This window comes from Heterodontus francisci, chromosome 36 (assembly GCF_036365525.1).
Source record: "Heterodontus francisci isolate sHetFra1 chromosome 36, sHetFra1.hap1, whole genome shotgun sequence".
Classification (NCBI taxonomy): Eukaryota; Metazoa; Chordata; class Chondrichthyes; order Heterodontiformes; family Heterodontidae; genus Heterodontus; species Heterodontus francisci.
The window spans coordinates 42,326,904-42,351,372 of NC_090406.1; the positions used below are offsets into that span (position 1 = coordinate 42,326,904).

Here is a 24,469-nt window from a genome sequence, read left to right on the forward strand (position 1 = left end):
GTTTCCAGCCTAAACTGTCACAACAAAGCTGTTAACTTCTAGCAGTCTACTCGAGCTAATTTGATTCATTTTAAATGAGATTTTCCTGCAGTGTACGTGTCATTGATGCTACATTTGGAATACTGTACATATTTTGGGGATTATACCTCATGGTCAGTGCCTTAGCTAATGTTTGGAGGAAGACACCAAGCTGTTTGAGAAGGGATTCAGGGTGCTGAAGTAAATTTCCATTGGATAAAAGAAGATTGAGGACTAATATAATTCATATCTATAAATAAGAGGCATAGAGAACTGTAAGGGAGGCTATTTAATCCAAACATTCAGAACTGGAGGCTTCGGATTTTTAAAGAAGTTAGCCACAAGGGTAATTATAAGTATGTACACAGACGGGAGGTCACTTTGGATATGTAAAAGGACTGTAGGCAAAAGTTGACAGCAGTTCAATAACTCACATCTTGCCCTTTTGAGAGTAGCAGGATAGGATCGAATAGGGAAGATGTGAGGATGGATATATGAATATTTTGGAAACTTGATTATATTTGAGGATCCTATGCTAATGCAGAACCTACAGGAGGTTAAATAGTTGAGTAGAATCCACAGATATTTGTTTGTGGGATTTAAGGAAGCTGGGTGGGAAGGGTAGTTGATGACCTATTTTGATTCCATGTTTCCTTGTTATTACCAGAGTAATGGCTGCACCATGTTTGTTTACAGAACCATGCTAATTAATGTCCTTTTATTCCCCCCCCGCCCCTCCTTTCTCAGGTTCATGACATATTTTATCCCTTTGTACAAACTACAGATGATGAACTGTCTTTTATCTGGGCTAATGAATCACAAACAGGGTTTTGCCATTTATATAGAATTACTTCAATTTTAAAACCAGGCTGCTACCAATGGGCAAAGCAATTCAGTCCAAGTGCAGGTGAGTTACTGTTCTGTCCTATTAACTTGCCTCATTGTCTGTACTGCATGAGGGGATGTTGAGAGTACAGAAAATTGGGATAAAATCACAGGGTTACTGGTTAAAATATGGCAGATTATAATATTTTGTATTTTGATATGGTACAAAAGAAGGAGGATGTTGGTGGTAAGGGGTTACGTGTTTTGGTGCTTTTTGCATCAAGTGCTTGTAGGTTAAAGTGGCATAGCTAGGTGCAGGGCAAATCTGAGTTCTAATATACATATCCCAGTATGCATTTTTTTTTCTATTCTGCCACAAATGATCTCATGCCACCCTTGATCAAAGTGTCAAATTATAGGTGGCTTAGTGTTGACTTGGCCACTAGGAACTTGATTAAAAATGGTCAAAACAGTTGTACGTTAGATCCCGATAGTTGATTGAGAGCGTGGAGACTTTCATCTCATCTGGATTTGATTCAAACCTGTGCAAGTCCCAGGCGTGGAGGGAAAATGTTCAATTTGTTGCCTCATCATGTTTATCCATTAGCATAAATGAGCCTAAATTGGCTGTATTTTAATACTGCAGTCATAGTGCCAGAGGTGTCTGCAGTCAACAGTGAAATAAAATTGCTCCTTTGGGTACATTTAGAATGTTGATGCAGGGGGAACAAACCTCATTTGCGATGGTGATGTTTGTCATTTGACCTATGCATGTCACATCAGTTTATAACAAAATGCAACAGAATTCACTATCCGCAGTTTGACTGCAGCTGACTAAGGGAAAATACTGTGAATGGTAGGATTACTGTAGAGCCACCACAGTCCAGTTGGCCTGAATGGCCTATTTCTGTCCTGTAAATTCTATGTAACTGCTGTAATCCCTGGTGGAAAATTTACAAAATGGGTCACCTGGTGAGAACAAGATTGGGCTTACCTATGATGCCCAGTGCTGTTAATATCTTGCTCACAATTATAAAATCATACAGCAGAGAAGGAGGCCATCCAGTCAATGGTGCTTGTACCAGCTCTTTGAAAGAGCTTGTTGTTTAGGATTGCACTTAGCTAGAGATCTCCCAGAATCCGTGTAATTGTAATATTAACCTATGCCTTTATTTTTGATGTGTGATGGGATTTATAATCACATTTAGTTTAAAAGTTTAATCCATGAATTATATAGTGTAGCACTCTGTCAAAGGTCGAACAAACATACCAGCTCAAAGGTCTTGTTTTTGCCACATTTTGCAGTGCTTTCTCTTAGATATGTCTCAACAACATAGGTTTAAGTTGAGATGAAACAACAGAAACTGGAAATTGAGTAAGAGGGGGACGCCCGCAAGGTAGAGAACAGTGCTCAGAACTCTTTTAACCTTTTTTAAAAAAGAAATCCTGTTGCCAGGAAGTACAAATATGTGAATAGCAGAGACCTGCAAAACATTTGCAGTGAAAGTATATCTTTGTTGTAACAGTGCTTTTTTAAATACAGGACTTATGGTTATTCTTTCAGCAAAGACTTTATCAAATAATTGTTTCCCCCCCCCCCCCCCCACCCCATCTTGCCACACTTAACCAATTACCTCATCCCATGCCAACCCCCATACCACCCCTTCTTCTGATGGATCCCCATCCCCCTTTGCATTCATCGCATACCACCTCAACTGATCATCTCCTGGGGAGAGAGTTGGCACCTTGCCTGACTGTACCCCAGGGAGCTTACCTTTTGTTCCTTTTATCTCTGCCAACCACCCCCCGATCCTGCCATCACCAGCAACCATTGGCAGCTGAAGGGGACATCGCATATCTCAAAGCTTAATATAATGCAATAAATGGGACTGGACTTAAAAAATAGTAGTTAGCAACCAATTCCCTGAAACATTTTTAACAAATTTGTCATGCATCTTATCCACCTAATAAAAGAAAATTCCACTACTCCTTTGTGGTAGTTGAAAATGGGGCCGAAAATGAAACATGCCTCGTGTGTCTCCACTTACACCAAGCACCACTCACTACATAAACCCACCAACAGATGGACCCCTTAAACTGACCAATCAAAACAGTCTGGACAGACAAAAACTGCAGATTATTACCATTGATGTCTAATTTAGGCAAAAAGGTCATCCTATATCTGCAACAGTAACTGATATTTAAATAGTGCCTTTAACATAATAAAATAGCCCAAGCAGGTCTGCAGCAGTGTGAAGCAGATCCGGGTCAGCAGCTGTTTTTACGTAGTAAGTTTAATAAATAGAGGCATGCAGGAGTTGCCAGAGCACATCTCACTCACCGACCAGTATTCAGTTCTGAATATTGGTGAGAGTGAATACTGGTGGGGTGTGCATCCAGAGTCTAGGCCACGGGAACTCAGCTGTTCAGGGAGGCAGAAGGAAGATTGGGAAAGCAATAGCCATAGGGTATTCTATGGGGGAATAGACTGGCATTTCTGCAGCCACAGGCATGAATCCAGGATGATTCCGGCAACAGTACTGAAGACCTGTGCTCCAGGACTTGTCGTGCCCCTAGCCAAGCTGTTCCAGTGTAACTACAACGCTGGCATCTACCCTGCAATGTGGAAAATTGCCCAGGTATGTCCTTTACACAAAAAGCAGGACATGTCCAACCCGGCCAATTGCCGCCCCATCAGCCTACTCTCAATCATCAGTAAAGTGATGGAAGGTGTCATCAACAGTGCCATCAAGCTGCACTTGTTTAGCAATAACCAGCTCAGTGACGCTCAGTTTGGGTTCCGCCAGGGCCACTCAGCTCCTGACCTCATTACAGCCTTGGTTCAAACATGGACAAAAGAGCTGAACTCGAGGTGAGGTGAGAGTGACTGCCCTTGACATCAAGGCAGCATTTGACCGAGTATGGCATCAAGGAGCCCTAGCAAAACTGAGGTCAATGGGAATCGGGGGGAAAACCCTCCGCTGGCTGGAGTCATACCTAGCGCAAAGGAAGATGGTTGTGGTTGTTGGAGGTCAATCATCTCAGCTCCAGGACATCACTGCAGAAGTTCCTCAGGGTAGTGTCCTAGTCCCAACCATCTTCAGCTGCTTCCTCAATGACCTTCCTTCAATCATAAGGTCAGAAGTGGGGATGTGCAATCATCAGCGAACAATGTTCAGCACCATTCATGACTCCTCAGATACTGAAGCAGTCTGTGTAGAAATGCAGCAAGACCTGGACAATATCCAAGCTTAGGCTGAGTTAAGTTGCAAGTAACATTCACGACACACAAGTGCCAGGCAATGACCATCTCCAACAAGAGAGAATCTAACCATCTCCCCTTGACATTCAATGGCATTACCATTCCTGAATCCCACACTATCAACATCCTAGGGGCTGCCATTGACCAGAAACTTAACTGGAGTAGCCATATAAAATACTGTGACTACAAGAGCAGGTCAGAGGCTAAGAATCCTGCAGCGAGTAACTCACCTCCTGACTCTCCAAAGCCTGTCCACCATCTACAAGGCACAAGACAGGAGTGTGATGGAATACTCTCCACTTGCCTGGATGGGTGCAGCTCCAACAACACTCAGGAAACGCGACACTATCCAGGACAAAGCAGCCCGCTTGATTGACACCCTATCCACAAACATTCACTCCATCCACCACCAACACAAAATGGCAGCAGTGTGTACCATCTATAAGATACACTGCAGCAATGCACCAAGGCTCCTTAGACAGCACCTTACAAACCTGCAACCTCTACCAACTATAAGGACATGGGCAGCAAATGCATGGGAACACCACCACCTGCAAGTTCCCCTCCAAGTCTCGCACCATCCTGACTTGTAACTATATCACAGTTCCTTCACTGTGGCTGGGTCAAAATCCTGGAACTCTCTTCCTAACAGCATTGTGGGTGTACCTACCTCCCGTGAACTGCCGTTGTTCAAGAAGGCAGCTCACCATCACCTTCGAAGGCAATTAGGGATGGGCAATAAATGCTGGCCTGGCCAACAACGCCCACATCCCATGAATAAATAAAAAAAAGACGTGTTTCCTCCCTGTTGCCAGGGTCAAGGATATCACGGAGCAGCTGCAGAGCGCTCGGAGGGGGAGGAGCCAGCGGTCATGTACCATATTGGTACCAGTGACCTAATTAGAAAGTGGAATGAGGTCCTGGGCGGCGCAGTGGTTAGCACTGCAGCCTCACAGCTCCAGCGACCCGGTTTCGGTTCTGGGTACTGCCTGTGCGGAGTTTGCAAGTTCTCCCTGTGACTGCGTGGGTTTCCTCCCACAGCCAAAGACTTGTAGGTTGTTAGGTAAATTGGCCATTGTAAATTGCCCCTAGTGTAGGAAGGTGGTAGGAGAATTGAGGGAAGGCTGAGGTATGGTAGGGAATATGGGATTAATGTAGGATTAGTATAAATGGGTGGTTGATGGTCGGCACAGACTTGGTGGGCCGAAGGGCCTGTTTCAGTGCTGTATCTCTCGCGCTCTCTCGCTCTGTATGAGGAGCTAGGAAAGCAACTTGCAAGCAACACCTCAACGGTAGTGATCTCCAGATTGCCGCCAGTACCGTGCGCAATGAGTATAGAAATAAGGAGGATCAAGCAGATGAACGCGTGGCTTGATGGAGGGCTTCAGATTCCTGGGACGTTGGGATCGGTTCTGGGGCAGATGGGACCTGAACAGGCAAGACATTGCACCCGAACAGAGCTGGGACCAATGTCGATTTGCTAGGATTGGGAAGAGTTCCAACTAACTTGTAAGGGGTGTGGGAACTGGAAGGCAGTATTAAAAAGTAAAACACAGATGCACAGAATTGAGGGAGACAGATAACAACTAGAATAGGAAATAGGCATCAGGTGGGGTTAGTGTAATGCAATAAGGTCTAAATTAGGTTTACTGCGCATGTATATAAATGTGCGGAATGTGGTAAATAAGGTTGGTGAGCTGCAGGCGCAGAATGCCACGTGGAAATATGATGTGGAGATAACGGAGACTTAGCTCAAAAAAGGGCAGGACTGGGTACTAAATGTTTCTGGCTACACTGTGTTCAGGAAAGATAGGGAAGGAAGGAAATGAGAAGGGGTAGTTGTATTTATTAAGAGAACATTACAGTGCTAGAGAGAGAGGATATCCTAAAGGGGTCAAGGACAGAATCTGGTTAGTGCTAACAAACAATAAAGGTACCATTACATTGCTGTGTGTATTCCATAGGCCACCAACTAGTGGGAAGGGTATAGAGGAACAAATTTGCAAGGAAGTTAGAGGGGTGCAGGAATTATAGAGTAATTATAATGGGGAACTTTAATTATCCTAATATAGACTGGGATATTAGTGTATAAGGCAGAGGGGGCAAGAGTTTCTAGAGTGTTCTGGAGATTTTCCAAATCAGTATGTTTCCAGTCCAATGAGGAAAGCGGCATTGCTGGACCTGGTTCTGTGGAATAAGGTGGGATAAGTGGATCAAGTGACAGTAGGGGAACATTTAGGAGACAGAGACCATAGCTAACCTAAACCTTATGCTATGAAAAAGGACAAGGAGCAAGCCAGCGTAAAGATAATTAATTGGGGAGGACCAACTTCAATGGCTTGTGAATGGATCTGGCCCAAGTATATTAGAATCAAAGATTGAAAAGCAAAATTGTAACTGAACAATGGACTGCCTTTAAAAAGGAGATAGCTCAGGTACAGTTAAGGTACATTCCCACGAGGGAGAAAGGTAGGGCAGAGATCCAGAGCTCCCTGGATGATGAGAGATGGGGCGTAAGATGAAGCAGAAAAAAGGTGCATATGAAAATGAGATGGATGATAATTTAGAACCAGGCTGAATATGGGTTCAGAGAAGAAGTGAAAAACAAATGAGAAGTAAAGAAAGTATGGGAAGAGGCTCGCAGCTAACAAGGGAATCGAAAAGTCTTCTATCGGCACATAAATGGCAAAAGGAGGAGTGGGCCGACTAGGTTCCTAAATGGGGATTTACGCATGGGGGCAGAGGGCATGGCTGAGGTACTAAATGAGTACTTTGTATCTGTCTTTACCAAGGAAGATGATGTTTCCCAAGTCATAGTGAAAGAAAAGGTAGTTGAGACATTGGATGGGCTAAAAATTGACAGAGGAGGTATTAGATAGGCTGGCTCTACTTGAGTTGAGAAGTCACCAGGACCAGATGCTTGGGGAAGAAAGGGTGGAAATTGAGGAGGCACTGGCCATAATCTTCCAATCCTCCTTTGGTACAGGGGTGATGCCAGAGGATTGGAGAATTGCAAATGTTCCACCCTTGTTCAAGAAAGTGTGTAAGGGCAAGCCCAGCAACTACAGGCCTGTCAGTTTAACCTTGCTGGTGGAAAGCTTTTAGAAACAATAATTTGGTTCAAAATTAGCAGTCACTTGGACAAATGTGGATTAGTTAAGGAAAGTCAGCACAAATTTGTAGGGGCAAATTGTTTTTACCTAACTTACTTGAGTTTTTTTGATGAGGTAACAGAGTTGATTAAGGTCATGTGGTTGATCTGTACATGGACTTCCAAAAGGTATTTGATAAAGTGCCACATAACAGGCTTGTTTGTAAAGTTAGAGCCCGCGGAATAAAAGGGATAGTTGCAGCATGGATGCAAAATTGGCTGAGTGACAGGAAACAGTATTTGTGAACGGTTGTTTTTCAGACTGGAGAAAGCTATATTGTTCGATTTTCCCCAGGGGTCAGTGTTGGGACTGTTGATCTTTTCTTGATCTATATTAATGACTTAAACATTGGCGTTCAGGGCACAATTTCAAAATTTGCGGATGACAAAACTTGGAAATATTGTGAACTATGAGGAAGGTAGTGATAAATTTCAAGAGGACATAGACAGGCTGGTGGAATGGGCAGAGAAGTGGCAGATTGAAATTTAATGCATGAAAGTGTGAAGTGATTCATTTTCGAAGGAAGAACAAGGAGAGGCAATATAAATTAACGGATGCAATTCTAAAAGGAGCACAGGAACGGAGGGACCGGGGGCTATATGGGCACAAATCATTGACAGTTGCAGGGCAGGTTGAGAAAGCTGTTAATAAAGCATGTGTGATCGTGGGCTTTACTAATTGGGGCATGGAGTACAAAACAAGGTAGTTATGATTAAACCTGTACAAAACAATGCTTCGGCCTCAACTGGAGTATTGTCAGTCAGTCATTTATGGCACAGAAGTAGGCCACTCGATCCATCAAGTCCATGCCAGCTCTCCACAGAGCTATCCAGTCAGTCCCACTCCCCTGCTTGATCCCCATAACCCTGCAAGTTTATTTCCTTCAAGTGGCTGTCCAATTTCCTTTTGAAGTCATTGATTGTCTTCCCTGCACCACCTTTGTGGGCAGCGAGTTTCAAGTTGTTATCACCCGCTGATAAAAAAAAAGTTCTTCCTCATATTCCCTCTGCATCTCATGCCCAAAGCCCGTGTCCCCTAGTCCTTGTACTATTAATGTGAATAGTTTTTTCCTTGCCTAACTTATGCCTGTCATAATCTTGTACATAATTGTGTCCCGTTCTGGGCACCGCACTTTAGGAAAGATGTGAATGCATTAGAGAGGGTGCAGGAAAGAATCATGAGAATGCTTCCAGGGATGAGGAACTTCAGTTGCATGGATAGGTTGGAGAAGCTGGATCTGTTTTCCTTAGAGAAGAGAAGATTAAGAGGAGATTTGATGGAGGTGCTCAAAATGAAGAGAGGTCTAGGCAGAGTAGATAGGGAGAAACTGTTCCCATTGGCTTAAGAATCCAGAACCAGAGGACATTGATTTAAGGTGGTTGGCAAAAGAAGCAACAGTGACAGGAGGGAAAAACCTTTTTACGCAGTGAGTGACTAGGATCTGGAGTGCACTGCCTGAGAGTGTGGTGGAGTGGTGGAAGCAGATTCAATTGGGGCATTCAAAAGAGAACTAGATAATTATTTCGAGAGAAAATTTGCAGGGCTATGGGGAAAAGGCAGAGGAGTGGGCTAGATGAGTTCTTGCAGAGAGTCGGCACAGATGTGACGGGCTGATTCTGAGCTGTAATCATTCTACGATTGTATGATTGGTGCTTCACTGCAAAATTGACACCAAGCAACGTAAAGGATATTGGGCAGGTGACCAAAAGCTTGGTCAAAGAGGTAGATTTTTAAGAAACATCTTGAAGGAGGAAAGAGCTAGAGAGGCAGAGAGGGAATTCTAGTTTCAGGCCTAGACAGCTTAAGGCACAGCCACCAATGGTGGTGATTAAAATCAGGAATACTTGAGGCCAGAATTGAATGAACATAAATATCTTGGAGGATTATGGAGCTGAAGGAGATTAGAGATGGAGAGGGATGAGGCCATGGAGGGAAAGCAAGGATGAGAATTTTAAAATCCAGGTGTTGCTTTACTGGGAGTCCATGTAGGTCAGTGAATACAGGGACGTTGGGTGAACAGGCCTTAGTGCATGTAAGGACTCAGGCAACAGAGGTTTGGATGACATCAAGTTTACGGAAAGTAGAATGTGGGAGGATGGCCAGGAGTACATTTGGGTAGTCAAGTCTGGAGGTACTAGACATGGATGAGGGTTTTGACAGCAGATGAGGTGCGGCCTGATCAGAGTTGGGCCGTGTTGTGATGAAAATAAGTGGTCTTAGTGATTATTCAGATAATTAATTGAAAGCTCGGTGTCAAATATAATAGAGGTTGTGTACAGTTGGATTCAGCCTCTGATGGTTGCTAGGAAGGGGAATGGAATCAGTCGCTAGGGAATGAATTTTGTAGTGGACATTAAAGACACTGGCTTCGGTCTTCCAGTATTGGAGGAAATTTCTACTCCATTTCTGGATGTCCGACAAGCAGTCAGATAACTTAGCGACATTGGAGTAGTCGGGAGAGGTGGTGAGAGATTTGGGTGTCGTCAGCGTGCACGAGGAAACTAATGCTGTGCTTTCGCATGATGTCACTGAGGGAGGGAGCATTCAGTGAGAAATAAGAGGGGCAAAGGATAGAACCTTGGAGGTCATCGGGGTAACAGTGCAGGAGCAGGAAGAGAAGCCACATCGCCAGTGATACTCTGGCTACGTTTAGATAGATAAGAATAGAATCAGGCAAGTGCAGTCCCATGCAGATGGGAAACAGTGGAGGGGCGTTGAAAGAGGATGGTGTGGTCAACTGTGACAAAGGTTGCGGACAAGACGATGAAGGGTAATCTTTTGTCACAGTCACATAGGATGTCATTTGTGACTTTGAGAGCCATTTCAGTACTGTGGCAAGGGTGGAAACCAGATTGGAGGGATTCAAAAATTGAGCTCCAGGAAAGATGGGCAAGGATTTGGGAGGTGACAACATGATCAAACACTTGGAGAGGAAAGGGAGGTTGGAGATCTGGCAGTAGTTTGCAGGAATGGTGGAGACGAGGCTTGTCTTTTGAGGAGAGGACTGATGACAGCAGATTTAAAGGAGAGAGGGATAGTACTTGAGAGAACTGTTGACTATACAGGAAGGGAAGTTGGGTGGTCAGTTTAGAGTGGGAATAGGGTCAAAGGAGCAGAAGGTGGCTCTCATGGACGAGATGAGTTCAGAGATGGCATGAGGGAAGATAGAGAAATTGGATAAAGATGTGAGTTCAGGGCGAGGATAGGATGGGACTTGAGTGCATTTGGCCCAGTGGGCTTGTGGAATGAAGGGAAGCAGTTGATCGGATGGTCTCAACCTTAGCAACAAAGAACTCGTCACACTTAATAGAGGTGAGGGTGGAGAAGAGGTTTGAAGACGGTTTGCATGTTCTGACTGAACATCCTGTAGTTATGGCTGCTGCAGGTTTATAGCAACAGGTCGTTATTATTGCAAAGGACTCTAGGATTTTGGGTGTATTTAGATGTATTTGGGTATTATCTTTGGGAGGAAAAAATTGCAGATTTATGATCATAACAGCAACATCTCAACTGAATTTTCCTGTTTTTCTCTATCAGTTACTTGTGTTGTGTAACTTTGCTTTTATTGGACTAATTATTGGCTCTTTTTTCAGATGATTTTAAATGTCCAATCAAAGAGGAGGTTGCACTAACTAGTGGCGAGTGGGAGGTGCTGGCAAGACATGGCTCGAGGGTAAGCATACAGAGTATGGGTTGTAAAGATTGGTGGCTTTGCTCATCAGCTGAATGGGAGTGAAAGCAAGGCAATGAATTAATCAAGATTGTAAATCAAGTAAATGACATTCATTATTAAATTATGGTCTGAAATATTCTTCTCGTGCCATGAAAGTGTTGGCAGCTTGCTTGGATAGTGTTCCAGGAGCACAGGTTGCCTACTGATAACTACTTCAAGTGCATGTTATTCAGTTAAGAACTTCGACGATGAGCGTTAGCTATTTAGCCAGAAGATCTTAATTGTCAGTAACCAATCTCGCATCCGCAACCCATGCCCGACCTCCACCAGTTCCCCAAGCTTGCACGCACACATCCTCTTGAGATTGCGTAAATGTGAGGTAATGCATTTTTGAAGGGAAAACCAGGAATTGGCGTATCATTGTAGTGAAAAGACAACCACTAAAGGTTATAGTTGAACAGAGAGCCAGGGATTCAGATGGATAATTTCCTGAAACTGCAAATTACAAATAGATGTTGCCATAAAAAAGCAGCAACAACATTTTTGGGGTTTATAAGAGTAAAGAATTGGTTATTAAGTTTGTACAAAATGTTGGTTAGACTGCAATTTTGGGCACCCCATCATAGTAAGGACATTAAGCACAATTGAAATTCACCACCATGTTACCACTGAGGAGAAATGTGATGCATCCAACTGCAGTGACCTTATTGCCGCCCCAACTGAGGTCAGCTAATTCTGCTCGCCATACTGCAAATTGTATAGAGCCTGATCAGGTCATCAAACTGTCTACTAGTGCTTCACATAATGGCTCACTTTTCAGGCTGCAGTGTCCTTGGATGTTGGTAAATCAAATTGAGACTTTCAGGGCTCGATGACTGTCAGAAGCTTTTTAAAAACCTTTTTAACACCAGAATGTTTAGTGTCTTCGCATAGGTTGATCACAAATAATTTCCCATTGCTTGAGCAGTTTCTATGACCGGCCAAAATTAGATGTTTAACTAACTAGGCCTGCATGCGTACAAATATCCATCATAATTGCAAATGCACAATTATTTGTTCATGTTTTCAACCAGAGTTTTACTTTCGAGAGCATTGAATGAGCAAGTAGTGAACCCCAACAGGCACTGGTCACCCCCTCAAGGCCATGATTGATGTGTTGGTGGGGCTGTTTAGCCACAGGACCGTAATCTCTCCCCTCCCCACCCCTGTCACCGGAACAATCTTGAACCCCATTAATCATCACTTCCCACAGGTGTTGATGGATGGTGACCCAGAACTAAAGCTCTCAACATTATTCCTGTGTGCCCAGATAATGGGTGATGGCAAGCAGTTGACTTGGATGACAGCACAGCCGAGCTTCACCCAACAACCTCCTCAGTTAACAATACCCGGACGTCAGTTTCAGTAGTAGTGGGCATGGGAAGTTCTACAGTGTTTTCTTGAATTGTGCAGAAAACTAATAGTTGTGGACTTTGTCTTTCCAAGCTCTGGCTGTGCCTGGAGAAAGCATCTTGCACTGTACAATACTAGGGAAGATTACAGGTAGTTATAAATCTATTGCTAGTGATGGACACACTGATCTTTTGAGTTAAGAATGTCACATAATAACACATCATTAAAGAATGCTAAGTGTGATTTGTTTTTTTCCTGTTAAGCCTAAATAATTATGAACATTATTGGTTTCAAGTGGTGTTTTGTTCTGTGCTGGGTTGTTTTGGGACTTAGGACCATTTGTGCTTGTTACGTTTTTCAGATCTGGGTGAATGAAGCAACAAAGTTGGTCTATTTCCAAGCCACTAAAGACACTCCATTAGAACATCACCTCTATGTGGTGAACTATGAATTTCCAGGGGAAATAGTTCAGCTAACAAAAGCTGGCTTCTCACATAGCTGCTCAGTGAGCCAGGTGAGTATTTTCACTCCAGGAATTCAGGAAAGTTGTGAAGAAAATTAAAACTAATTAAGAGCTTATTCAATGAATAGCAAGAGAAGGTGACCAGTTATGAGCTAACTCAATTCAATCCTGCTTTCCTTTTCTCTGACTTTACAGGCTTTTAAATCCAAACAGCCTGATCACTTCCTGAACTATCTACTCTTTTCAGCTTTGCCTGTGCTATGAATCTTCATCTAGGTTTCTCAATTCAAGAAAAGTAATTGGTCGAGTCTTCATAAATCTATTCTTTATTTAACTTTCATATGTTAATTTTTTTATTCGCTACTTCCTGGTCAATGGAATAATTAGGTTCACTCGCATAGTTTCAAAGAGTGGTGGGGCCCAGGCTCAATTTCTCTGAATATGCAGTGTTCCTTAGGTCAGTTGTACTGCTTCAAGGTGGCATGACCATTCCCTCAAAGAAGCTCAGGTTGGCAGGATTCACTGGCTCGGGATCAGATTTTACGCATTTCTGCCTCTTTTTGTTTTAAAAGAAATGAATTCCAGATGTTAAATCAGTATAAAAGAGAAGCAACTTCCTCTTAAATTTGAGAACTCTTTTCCCCCCCCACCCCGGCCCACTCCCCAAAAACACCTCACTCACTTTCAATCCCACCATCTGAAATTTCCCAGTGTTTTCTTAGCGAAATGGGGCCTGAAGCTGCATAGGAATAGGAGAAGGCCGTTCAGTCCCTTGTGCCCATTACGCCATTCATCCTGCCAGCTCCATGAGGGATCCTGGGAAGCCCTTGGAGCAGGCTTTCAGTAACCCCTTCAAGAACACCCTGACACAGACCCACACAACCTGCATCCGGGCTCACCAGCTGGACGTGCTGGCTATGTGTATGTATGAGTTCCCGTCCGTGTAGCGTAGCCTGCTCTCCAATCGTCTTGGCCATCCCTGTCATTGGACTAAGACCTTGTTTCGCTTGGACCGTGTGGTAGTTAGTGTGCAACGGCCACCCCACATTAAAAGAACCCATGCACAGGCACCTTCCACCCCCTCAAAATGAACTTTGGGACCTGGAATTTCAGGATTGGACTAGTCAGTCACCTAAGGACCCACAAACCTGGAGTGGAAGAAAGTCATCCTCGTTCCTAAGGGACTGCTTAAGAAGAAGAGGTTATGGCTCATCTGTATTTTAACACTATCTATTCGCCTTGGATCTGTACCCCTTGATACTTCTACTTCACAAAAATCTATCAATCTGTTTTAAAAATTTGACCCCAGTCTGAATAGATTTATGGGGGAAGAATTCCAGATTTGCATTTCATTGTTTTCGTGGTGTCGGTCTTAATGGGGCATGCTGATCGCTAGGGCTCAGCGGTGATATTCACTTCTTGAATATTTTACTTGCAGCCTTGGTAGTTTTTAACAGCAGATTCCTTCTTATTAACTGCCAGATACACACCCTTTGTGTGAAGAAGTGCTTTCTGACATCACCCCTGAACGGACTGTCCGCCGCCCCGCCCCCCCACAACAGAGGAAATCATTTCACTCTGTAATCTGCCTTCCCAAATCCTTTAATCATCTTAAACATCGCCGTTAAATCACCCTTAATCTTCGAGTCTATACAACATGTCCTCATAATTGAGCTCTTTCAGCCCCGATAACATTCTAATAAATTTGCCCTGCGCGGCCCATCCAAGGCAGTTATCAAAGTTACAAATAACATCCTTTGTGATTGTGACAAAGGTAAACTTTCCCTCCTTGTCCTTTCGGCCTGTCTGCAGCCTTTGAGATGTTTGACCCCACCATCCTCCTCCAACATCCCCACTGTCGTCAAGCTGGGTAGGACTGATCTCACCTGCTTCCATTCTTCTCTAATCCTAGCCAGAGAATCATTTGCAATGGCTTCTCTTCTTGCTCCTGCACTGTTGCACTCTGGTGTGCCCCAAAGATCTATCCTTGGCCCCCTCCCATTTCTCATCTACATGCTGCCCCCTCGGCAACATTGTCTGAAAGCACAGGATTAATTTTCACGTGTGCTGACGACACACCACTTCGCTTGACAACTCCATTGTTGCTAAATTATCCAGCTGCTTATCTGACATCCAGTACTAGATGAGCAGAAATTTCCTTCAATTAAATGTTGGGAGGACTGTAGGCATTGTTTTCAGACCCCGCTGCAAACTCTGTTCCTTAGCTCCTGACTCCATTGCGCTCCCTGGCAACAGTCTGAGATTAAGCCAGCCTGTGCACAACCTTGGTATCACATTTGAGTTAGAGATGAGATTCTGACCTCTCATTCGTGCTATCGCTAAGACCACCAATTTCCACTTCTGTAACATCGCCCGACTTCACCCATCTCAACTCATCTGCAGCTGAAACGCACATGCCTTTGTAACCTCTAGACTTGACTATTCCAATGCATTCTTGGCTGGTCTCTTCGTAAACTTGTCATTCAAAACTTTGTTGTTCCTGTCTGAACTCTCACCAAGTCCTGTTCCCCTATTACCCCTGTGCTCGCTGACCTGCTTTGGCTCCCAGTCAAGCAGTTACTTCATCTTTAAAATTCTCATCCTTGTTTTCAAATCCCTCCATGGCTTCACCCCTCCCTATCTCTGTAATCTCCTCCAGCCCCACAACCCTCCAGATAACTGCGCTTCTCTAATTCAGGCCTCCTTATGCATCCCTGATTTTAATTGCTCCTCCATTGGAGGCTGTGATTTCAGTTGCTGAGGCCCCAAGCTCTGGAATACCTTCCCTACACCTTTCCACCTCGCTTTCTTCCTTTAAGACACTCCTTAAAATCTACCTCTTTGACCAAGCTTTTGTGTCTGTCATATTTTGTTTTATAATGCTCCTTGGGACATTTTATTATGTTGAAGGTGCTGCATAAATATAGTTGTTGATGCGTCCTTCCTGAGGTGTGGTGCCCAGAACTGTATGCATTACTCCTGTTCGGACTGAAGTGGGAGGAGTGCACTGTTTTTCGTCGTTCCACTTCTCCACAGGTCACAACGTATATTTAAATGTTTACATAGTTACTAATACGGTCAATCATAAACTCTGTTTGTATCCCAGAATAAAATACACCAACCAGGTTTCTTTAATAAACAACAAAAGTATCAGTTTATTATAAAATAAGATATAACCAGTAATGAAGCAAAGCATTTACGTACTGAAATAGGAAAGTTCCCTTTTACCTTAGCCCCTCTCACGTGCGCACACATACCGGTTAACCAGAAAAAAGATTTTCTTTTTTTAGTTTTGTTACAAAAAAAAAAGGCAAAAACAATAATTTGGCCAAATACTTGCTAATTCTTGAAGGAAAAAAGGAAGATACAGAAAGATGATACGGAAAGATGTCAGTTGTTCGTTTTTGGTTTGGCATCCCAAATATGCGTAGACAGCTGTCACTGGGATCTTGCTAGAACAGTTCTTTCAGGCGACATTGAAGATCAGTTTGGCAGGTTTTCCAGGTGAAATGCGGCATCGAGTTTCTGGCAGACTTTTCAGGAGAAATGCAGCATCAGTTTCTCTGTCTTGCACTTGATTTTCAGGAAGTTCTCAGAAAAGGCTGCTGATGATGACTGCTCTCTTGGCTGGTTTTCTCCAAAGGCCTTCAAAACAGTTCACACTCCAACACACTGTCCAAAGCAAAACCAGAAACAGTATCTCAAGAGTCAAGCCTCCTGACCCCTATAAATCTTGACCTGTCATTTCTCTGTAAACATCTCCCCCAAGTCAAAAAGCCCCTGCTGGGTATTTATCTGAAGACAGGTGACTTTCAGTAAGGATTATTGACAAACCAAGTCCCTTCAGTGTAGAGGCCTGCTTTGGGTCAGGAAAAAGAACCCGACCGAACCACAGCAGACCCGAGCCCGACCTGGCCTGAGTCCCTCTGATTTTGCCCTGACCCGAACCTGCCACTACTCGACCCGACCCGAGCCATACCCGACCATCACTTTACTTGCCTTCCCACTGGGAAGCTCCACCGAGCTGCAGCACATGCGCGATGACATCATAGTGACGTCTTCGCGCACTGCGCAGACTCAGTTTCGTCCTGGACTCCCAGCTCAGGTAAGTTTTTTTTTTTAATTAAAAATTTTTTTTTATTTCTACTTAACGGCAGAGCACTTACCGTGTGTAGCCGGCCCCGGAATATGGGCCTGGCTTAACCCAACACGTGTCTTTGGGTCCCATCGGGTTCTGGTCAGGTAGCAGGCCTCTACTTCAGTGTCCTTTTAATGACCCCAGCGAAAAAAATCCATGGAATCCTTTTCAATTTTTCCAAAGAAAACAATGCCCATAATTCTAAAATACATGAGTCCTCCAAATACTTCACAAAAATATATCTTTTTCTTTCTTTTTCTTTTGGGCCTCCTTATCTCGAGAGACAATGGATACGTGCCTGGAGGTGGTCAGTGGTTTGTGGAGCAGTGCCTGGAGTGGCTATAAAGGCCAATTCTAGAGTGACAGGCTTTTCCACAGGTGCTGCAGAGAAATTTGTTTGTCGGGGCTGTTGCACAGTTGGCTCTCCCCTTGCGCCTCTGTCTTTTTTCCTGCCAACTACTAAGTCTCTTTGACTCACCACATTTTAGCCCCGTCTTTATGGCTGCCTGCCAGCTCTGGCGAACGCTGGCAACTGACTCCCACGACTTGTGATCAATGTCACAGGATTTCATGTCGCGTTTGCAGACGTCTTTATAGCGGAGACATGGACGGCCGGTGGGTCTGATACCAGTGGCGAGCTCGCTGTACAATGTGTCTTTGGGGATCCTGCCATCTTCCATGCGGCTCACATGGCCAAGCCATCTCAAGCGCCGCTGACTCAGTAGTGTGTACAAGCTGGGGATGTTGGCCGCCTCGAGGACTTCTGTGTTGGAGATACGGTCCTGCAACCTGATGCCAAGTATTCTCCGGAGGCAGCGAAGATGGAATGAATTGAGACGTCGCTCTTGGCTGACATATGTTGTCCAGGCCTCGCTGCCATAGAGCAAGGTACTGAGGACACAGGCCTGATACACTCGGACTTTTGTGTTCCGTGTCAGTGTGCCATTTTCCCACACTCTTTTGGCCAGTCTGGACATAGCAGTGGAAGCCTTTCCCATGCGCTTGTTGATTTCTGCATCTAGAGACAGGTTACTGGTGATAGTTGAGCCGAGGTAAGTGAACTCTTGAACCACTTCCAGAGCGTAGTCGCCAATATTGATGGATGGAGCATTTCTGACGTCCTGCCCCATGATGTTTGTTTTCTTGAGGCTGATGGTTAGGCCAAATTCATTGCAGGCAGCCGCAAACCTGTCGATGAGACTCTGCAGGCACTCTTCAGTGTGAGATGTTAAAGCAGCATCGTCAGCAAAGAGGAGTTCCCTGATGAGGACTTTCCGTACTTTGGTCTTTGCTCTTAGACGGGCAAGGTTGAACAACCTGCCCCCTGATCTTGTGTGGAGGAAAATTCCTTCTTCAGAGGACTTGAACGCATGTGAAAGCAGCAGGGAGAAGAAAATCCCAAAATGTGTGGGTGCGAGAACACAGCCCTGTTTCACGCCACTCAGGATAGGAAAGGGCTCTGAGGAGGAGCCGCCATGTTGAATTGTGCCTTTCATATTGTCATGGAATGAGGTGATGATACTTAGTAGCTTTGGTGGGCATCCGATCTTTTCTAGTAGTCTGAAGAGACCACGTCTGCTGACAAGGTCAAAGGCTTTGGTGAGATCAATGAAAGCAATGTAGAGGGGCATCTGTTGTTCACGGCATTTCTCCTGTATCTGACGAAGGGAGAACAGCATGTCAACGGTCGATCTCTCTGCACGAAAGCCACACTGTGCCTCAGGGTAGACGCGCTCGGCCAGCTTCTGGAGCCTGTTCAGAGCGACTCGAGCAAAGACTTTCCCCACTATGCTGAGCAGGGAGATTTCATGGTAGTTGTTGTGGTCACCTTTGTTTTTATAGAGGGTGATATTGGCGTCGCGCATGTCCTGGGGTACTGCTCCCTCGTCCCAGCACAGGCATAGCAGTTCATGTAGTGCTGAGAGTATAGCAGGCTTGGCACTCTTGATTATTTCAGGGGTAATGCTGTCCTTCCCAGGGGCTTTTCCCCTGGGAATATGTAGAAGCATAGATATAACACCTCCATCCTTGGAGGAATGAAACGCCATTTTCAAATGCATTTCATTACAAAGAGTGGGAACAAAAAGAAGGTAAAAAATATTTTAAAGTATATTTTCACATTGATACTCAGTCACTCTTTGTCTGTAGCTAATACAGTTCTGCTTTGTACCATCTTTGCACTCAGATAATTCAAAGCAAAGTTAAATCTAGACAAAGCATCCGCAATCACATTGTCTTTTCCCGCAATGTGGATAAGCTTTAAGTGATGAGGTTGAAATAGTAAACTCCAGCAGAATAGTCTGGCATTCTGGCTTTTGAATTTTTCCACAAAGGCGAGGGGGCTTTGATCAATATATACCAGTGTGTCTCGGTAGTTATGGCGGACAAAGACCTCAAAATGCTTAAGAGCTAGTAACAGGCCTAGGGTTTCATTCTCCGCTGTTGAATATCTTTTTTGGTATCGATTTAGCTTTTTGGGAAAGTGTCCAGCTGGCCTTTCAATGCCTGATTCATGGTCTTCTAACGGGACTGCGCTGACCCCCCAGGTCACTAGCATCAATTGTTACTTTGAAGGCTTAGTGAAATTTGGTGCAGCCACCACTGGTTCATTAATAAAAATGGCTATCAGCCTCTCAAAAGATGCTTGGCACTTTCCTGATCATACTACCTTGGTTTTCTTTTTTTTTGTAGCAAATCTGTCTGTGGAAAAGCTTTAGTACTAAAATTTGGTACAAACTTGTAGAAACCACACATCCCCAAGCACCTCATGATTTCTTGCTTAGTCCTACAGGTGGGTACACCATCAATACTTGTACTTTTGCTGTTTTTGGCAGCACTTAATATATGCCCAAGGTAGGTTACTCTGGATTTTGCAAATTCACTTTGGACAAGGTTTATCACTAAATCAGCCGATTGTAATTTTCTAAACTGAGCTTCTAGTTGTTCCAAGTGGTTCACTGTATGCCAGCACATTGTCAAGGTAAACCACAGAGTTAGGAGTACTGGCTACCACTTGGTTCATTAGTCTCTGAAAAGTGACTGGGGCATTTTTTTCTTTAGCCTGAATGGCATCACTTGTCATTGGAAAAGACTGTCTGGTGTGACAAAAGCTGCTATTTCATTAGCTTGGGGTGTTAAAGGAACCTGCCAGTATCCTCTTAACAAACATATTTTGGTAACAAACATGGCAGTGCCCTCTTTGTCAATACAGTCTTCCAAGCGAGGAATTAGATAGGAGTCTGCCTTTGTTACTGCATTAACCTTTCTCTTGTCCAGGCAGAATCTAGTTGAACCAACAGATTTAGGCGCTAACATGACTGGGGAACTCCAGCTGCTTTGACTGGGTTCAATTAAGTGGCTTTCCAGCATTTATTGGATTTCTGCTTTTACCTGGGCCTGTTTCTCTGGGCTTAAGCAATACGGATGCTGTTTTAGATTAGAGATACAGCACTGAAACAGGCCCTTCGGCCCACCGAGCCTGTGCCGAACATCAACCACCCATTTATACTAATCCTACACTAATCCCATATTGCTACCAAACATCCCCAACTGTCCCTATATTTCCCTACCACCTACCTACACTAGTGACAATTTATAATGGCCAATTTACCTACCAACCTGCAAGTCTTTTGGCTTGTGGGAGGAAACCGGAGCACCCGGAGAAAACCCACGCAGACACAGGGAGAACTTGCAAACTCCACACAGGCAGTACCTGGAATCGAACCCGGGTCCCTGGAGCTGTGAGGCTGCGGTGCTAACCACTGCGCCACTGTGCCGCATTCCCCTAAATCCACATTTTTTTTTAAATATTCATTCATGGGATGTGAGCGTCACTGGCCAGGCCAGCATTTATTGCCCATCCCTAATTGCCCTTGAGAAGGTGGTGGTGTGCTGCCTTCTTGAACCGCTGCAGTCCATGTGGGGTAGGTACACCCACAGTGCTGTTGGAAAGGGAGTTCCAGGATTCTGACCCAGTGACAGTGAAGGAATGGCGATCTCGTTCCAAGTCAGGATGGTGTGGGACTTGGATGGGAACTTGCAGGTGGTGGTGTTCCCATGTATTTGCTGCCCTTGTCCTTCTAGTTGGTAGAGGTCGCAGGTTTGCAAGGTGCTGTCTAAGGAGCCTTGGTGTGTTGCTGCAGTGCATCTTGTAGATGGTACACACTGCTGCCACTGTGCATCGGTGGTGGAGGGAGTGAATGTTTGTAGATGAGGTGCCAGTCGAGCGGGCTGCTTTGTCCTGGATGGTGTCAAGCTTCTTGAGTTTTGTTGGAGATGCACTCATCCAGGCAAGTGGAGAGTATTCCATCACACTCTTGACTTGTGCCTTGTAGATGGTGGACAGGCTTTGGGGAGTCAGGAGGTGAGTTACTTGCCGCAGGGTTCCTATCCTCTGACCTGCTGTTGTAGCCATGGTATTTATATGACTACTCCAGTTCAGTTTCTGGTCAATGGTATCCCCTAGGATGTTGATAGTGGGGGATTCAGCGATGGTAATGCCATTGAATGTCAAGGGGGGATGGTTAGATTCTCTCTTGTTGGAGATGGTCATTGCCTGGCACTTGTGTGGTGCGAATGTTACTTGCCACTTATCAGCCCAAGTCTGGTTGTTGTCCAAGTCTTGCTGCATTTCTACACGGACTGCTTCAGTATCTGAAGAGTTGCGAATGGTGCTGAACATTGTGCAATCATCAGCGAACGTCACCACTTCTGACCTTATGATTGAAGGAAGGTCATTGATGAAGCAGCTGATGTTTGGGCCTAGGACACTACCCTGAGGAACTCCTGCAATGATGTCCTGGAGCTGAGATGATTGACCTCCAACAACCACAACCATCTTCCTTTGCGCTAGGTATGACTCCAACCAGCAGAGAGCTTTCTCCCTGATTCCCATTGACTTCAGTTTTGCTAGGGTTCCTTGATGCCATGCTCGGTCAAATGCTGCCTTGATGTCAAGGGCAGTCACTCTCACCTCACCTCTTGAGTTCAGCTCTTGTGCCCATGTTTGACCAAGGCTCTCTTGAGCCGTTCCCGGAACACAGATACACAATCAACACCGAAGTTTTGTCCCTCTGCTCCAAAAAAAATCTTCCTTTAATTAGTTCTAGAGGACCTCTTATTTCATGTCCATAAACTAATTAAAAAGGACTAAAACTGATTGACTCATTAGGTGAATCTCTAGTGGCAAACAAAAGACATTTGAGCCCTTTATCCCAATCATAGGGATGTTCATGACAGTACGCCCTGATCATAGTTTTGAGAGTCTGATGGTATCTTTCTAAAGCCCCTTGTCTGTGGGTGGTCTGCTGAAGACTGTGTTAGACCCAAAGTCGATATTAAATTGGAACCCTGATCCGACTGAATCTCAATCGGTAATTCATATCGAGTGAAGAACTGGATTAACTTCTCTACAACTGCCTATAGCACCAAGGAATGGTACAAGAGTAGGGAAATTTGATGATAGAACAAATTTCAAGGCTTTGTATCTGAATTCATGAAGCATTCGTAATAAAATTAATGAGTTAACAGCGCAAATAGAGACGAATGGGTATGATTTAGTGGCGATTACTAAGACGTGGTTGCAAGGAAACCAGGTTTGGGAATTGAATATCCAAGTGTACTCAGTATTTCGGAAGGATAGGCAGGAAGGAAAAGGAGGTGGTGTAGCTTTGTTAGTAAAGGAAGAGATCAGTGCTGTAGTGAGAAATGATATAGGCACTGGAGATCAAGACGTAGAATCAGTCATTTTTTTAATAGCAAGGGAAAGAAGTCCCTGGTGGGAGTAATCTATAGGTCCCCAAACAGTAGTTCCGCAGTGGGGCATGGTATAAACCAGGACATACTGGGGGCTTGTAAGAAAGGTGCGGCAATAATCATGGTTGATTTTAATATGCATATAGACTGGATTAATCAAATTGGCAAGGGTAGCCTCGAGGGAGAGTTCATTGAATGTATTAGAGATTGTTTTTTGGAGCAATATGTTGTGGAACCAACCCGGAGGGGACAGGCTATTCTAGATTTGGTATTATGTAATGAGGTGGAACTAATTAATCTCATAGTTAAGGATCCTCTAGGGAAGAGTGATCATGCTAGAATTTCAAATTCAGTTTGAGCGCGAGAAACGGAGTCCCACGCGAGCGTTTTGGAGTTAAACGAAGGTAATTACATAGGCATGAGGACAGATTTGGCCCTAGTGGACTGGGCAGGAAGATTAAAAGATAGGGCAGTTGATGAGCAGTGGCAGATGTTTAAGGAGATATTCAATTCTTCTCAACTAAAATATATTCCAGAGAGGAAGAAAGATTGTAAGAGGGGGCAAAAACATCCATGGCTAAGTAAGGAAGTTAAGGATAATATAAAGACAAAAACCACGGCATACCATATTGCAAAGGCCAGTGGCAGGCTGGAAGATTGGGAAACTTTTGAAGATCAACAAAGGGTTACTAAAAAAAGTAATAAAAAGAGCAAAGGTAAATTATGAAAGAAAACTAGCGCAAAATATAAAAATGGTTAGCAAAAGCTTCTATAAGTATATAAAAGGGAAGAGAGTAGCTAAAGTGAATGTTGCTCCCTTGGAGGATGTGACTGGGGAGTTAATAGTGGGGAACACAGAAATGGTAGAGACACTAAATCAGTATTTTGCCTCTGTTTTCACAGTGGAGGACACTAGTACCATCCCAATAGTAACAGGTAATGCGGAGGTTATAGAAATGGAAGAACTTAAAACAATCATCACTAGGGAAAAAGTACTGAGCAAACTATTGGGATTGAAGGCAGACAAGTCCCCAGGGCCTTCTGGCCTAAATCGTAGGGTCTTAAAGGAAGTGGCAGTGGAGATAGTGGATCCATTGGTCATAATATTTCAAAATTCCCTGGATGCAGGGAAGGTTCCAGTGGATTGGAAAAATGCTAATATAACGCCCTTATTCAATAAGGGAGGGAGGCAGAAAGTAGGGAACTATAGACCAGTTAGTTTAACCTCTGTCGTTGGAAAATTGTTAGAATCCATTATTAAGGAAGTAATAACAGGACATTTAGAAAGTTAAAATGCAATTCATCAGAGTCAGCATGGTTTTATAAAGGGTAAATCATGTTTGACTAATTTGCTAGAGTTCTTCGAAGATGTAACAAGTAAAGTGGATAATGGGGATCCTGTAGATGTTGTATATCTGGACTTGCAGAAGGCATTTGATACGGTGCCGCACAAAAGGTTAATACACAAGGTAAGATCGCATGGGGTTAGGGGCAGTTTATTAGCTTGGATAGAGGATTGGCTAGCAAACAGAAAACAGAGTTGGGGTAAATGGGTCCTTTCCTGGTTGGCAAGATGTAACTAGTGGGTTTGGTCCTCGGGCCCCAACTATTCACAATCTATATCAATGACTTGGATGCAGGGATAGAAGGTACTATAGCCAAGTTTGCAGATGACACGAAAATAGGTGGGATAGGAAGTTGCAATAAAGAAATAAGAAATTTACAAATGGATATGGATAGGTTAGGCGAATGGGTCAAAAGTTGGCAGATGGAGTTTAACATGGATAAGTGT

General features: G+C 44.1%; 1 protein-coding gene across 5 annotated transcripts in view; it reads left to right on the forward strand.

Moving 5' to 3' along the window:
• LOC137351772 (dipeptidyl peptidase 9-like) overlaps positions 1 to 24,469 on the forward strand; it is a 146,885-nt gene that overhangs the window by 83,609 nt on the left and 38,807 nt on the right. For all 5 annotated transcript variants that reach the window (XM_068016580.1, XM_068016581.1, XM_068016584.1 and 2 more), the window contains 3 exons: positions 766 to 925; positions 10,851 to 10,930; positions 12,684 to 12,836. In XM_068016580.1, the coding sequence (XP_067872681.1) occupies positions 766 to 925; positions 10,851 to 10,930; positions 12,684 to 12,836 (393 nt within the window). The remainder of the gene's footprint in view (positions 1 to 765; positions 926 to 10,850; positions 10,931 to 12,683; positions 12,837 to 24,469) is intronic.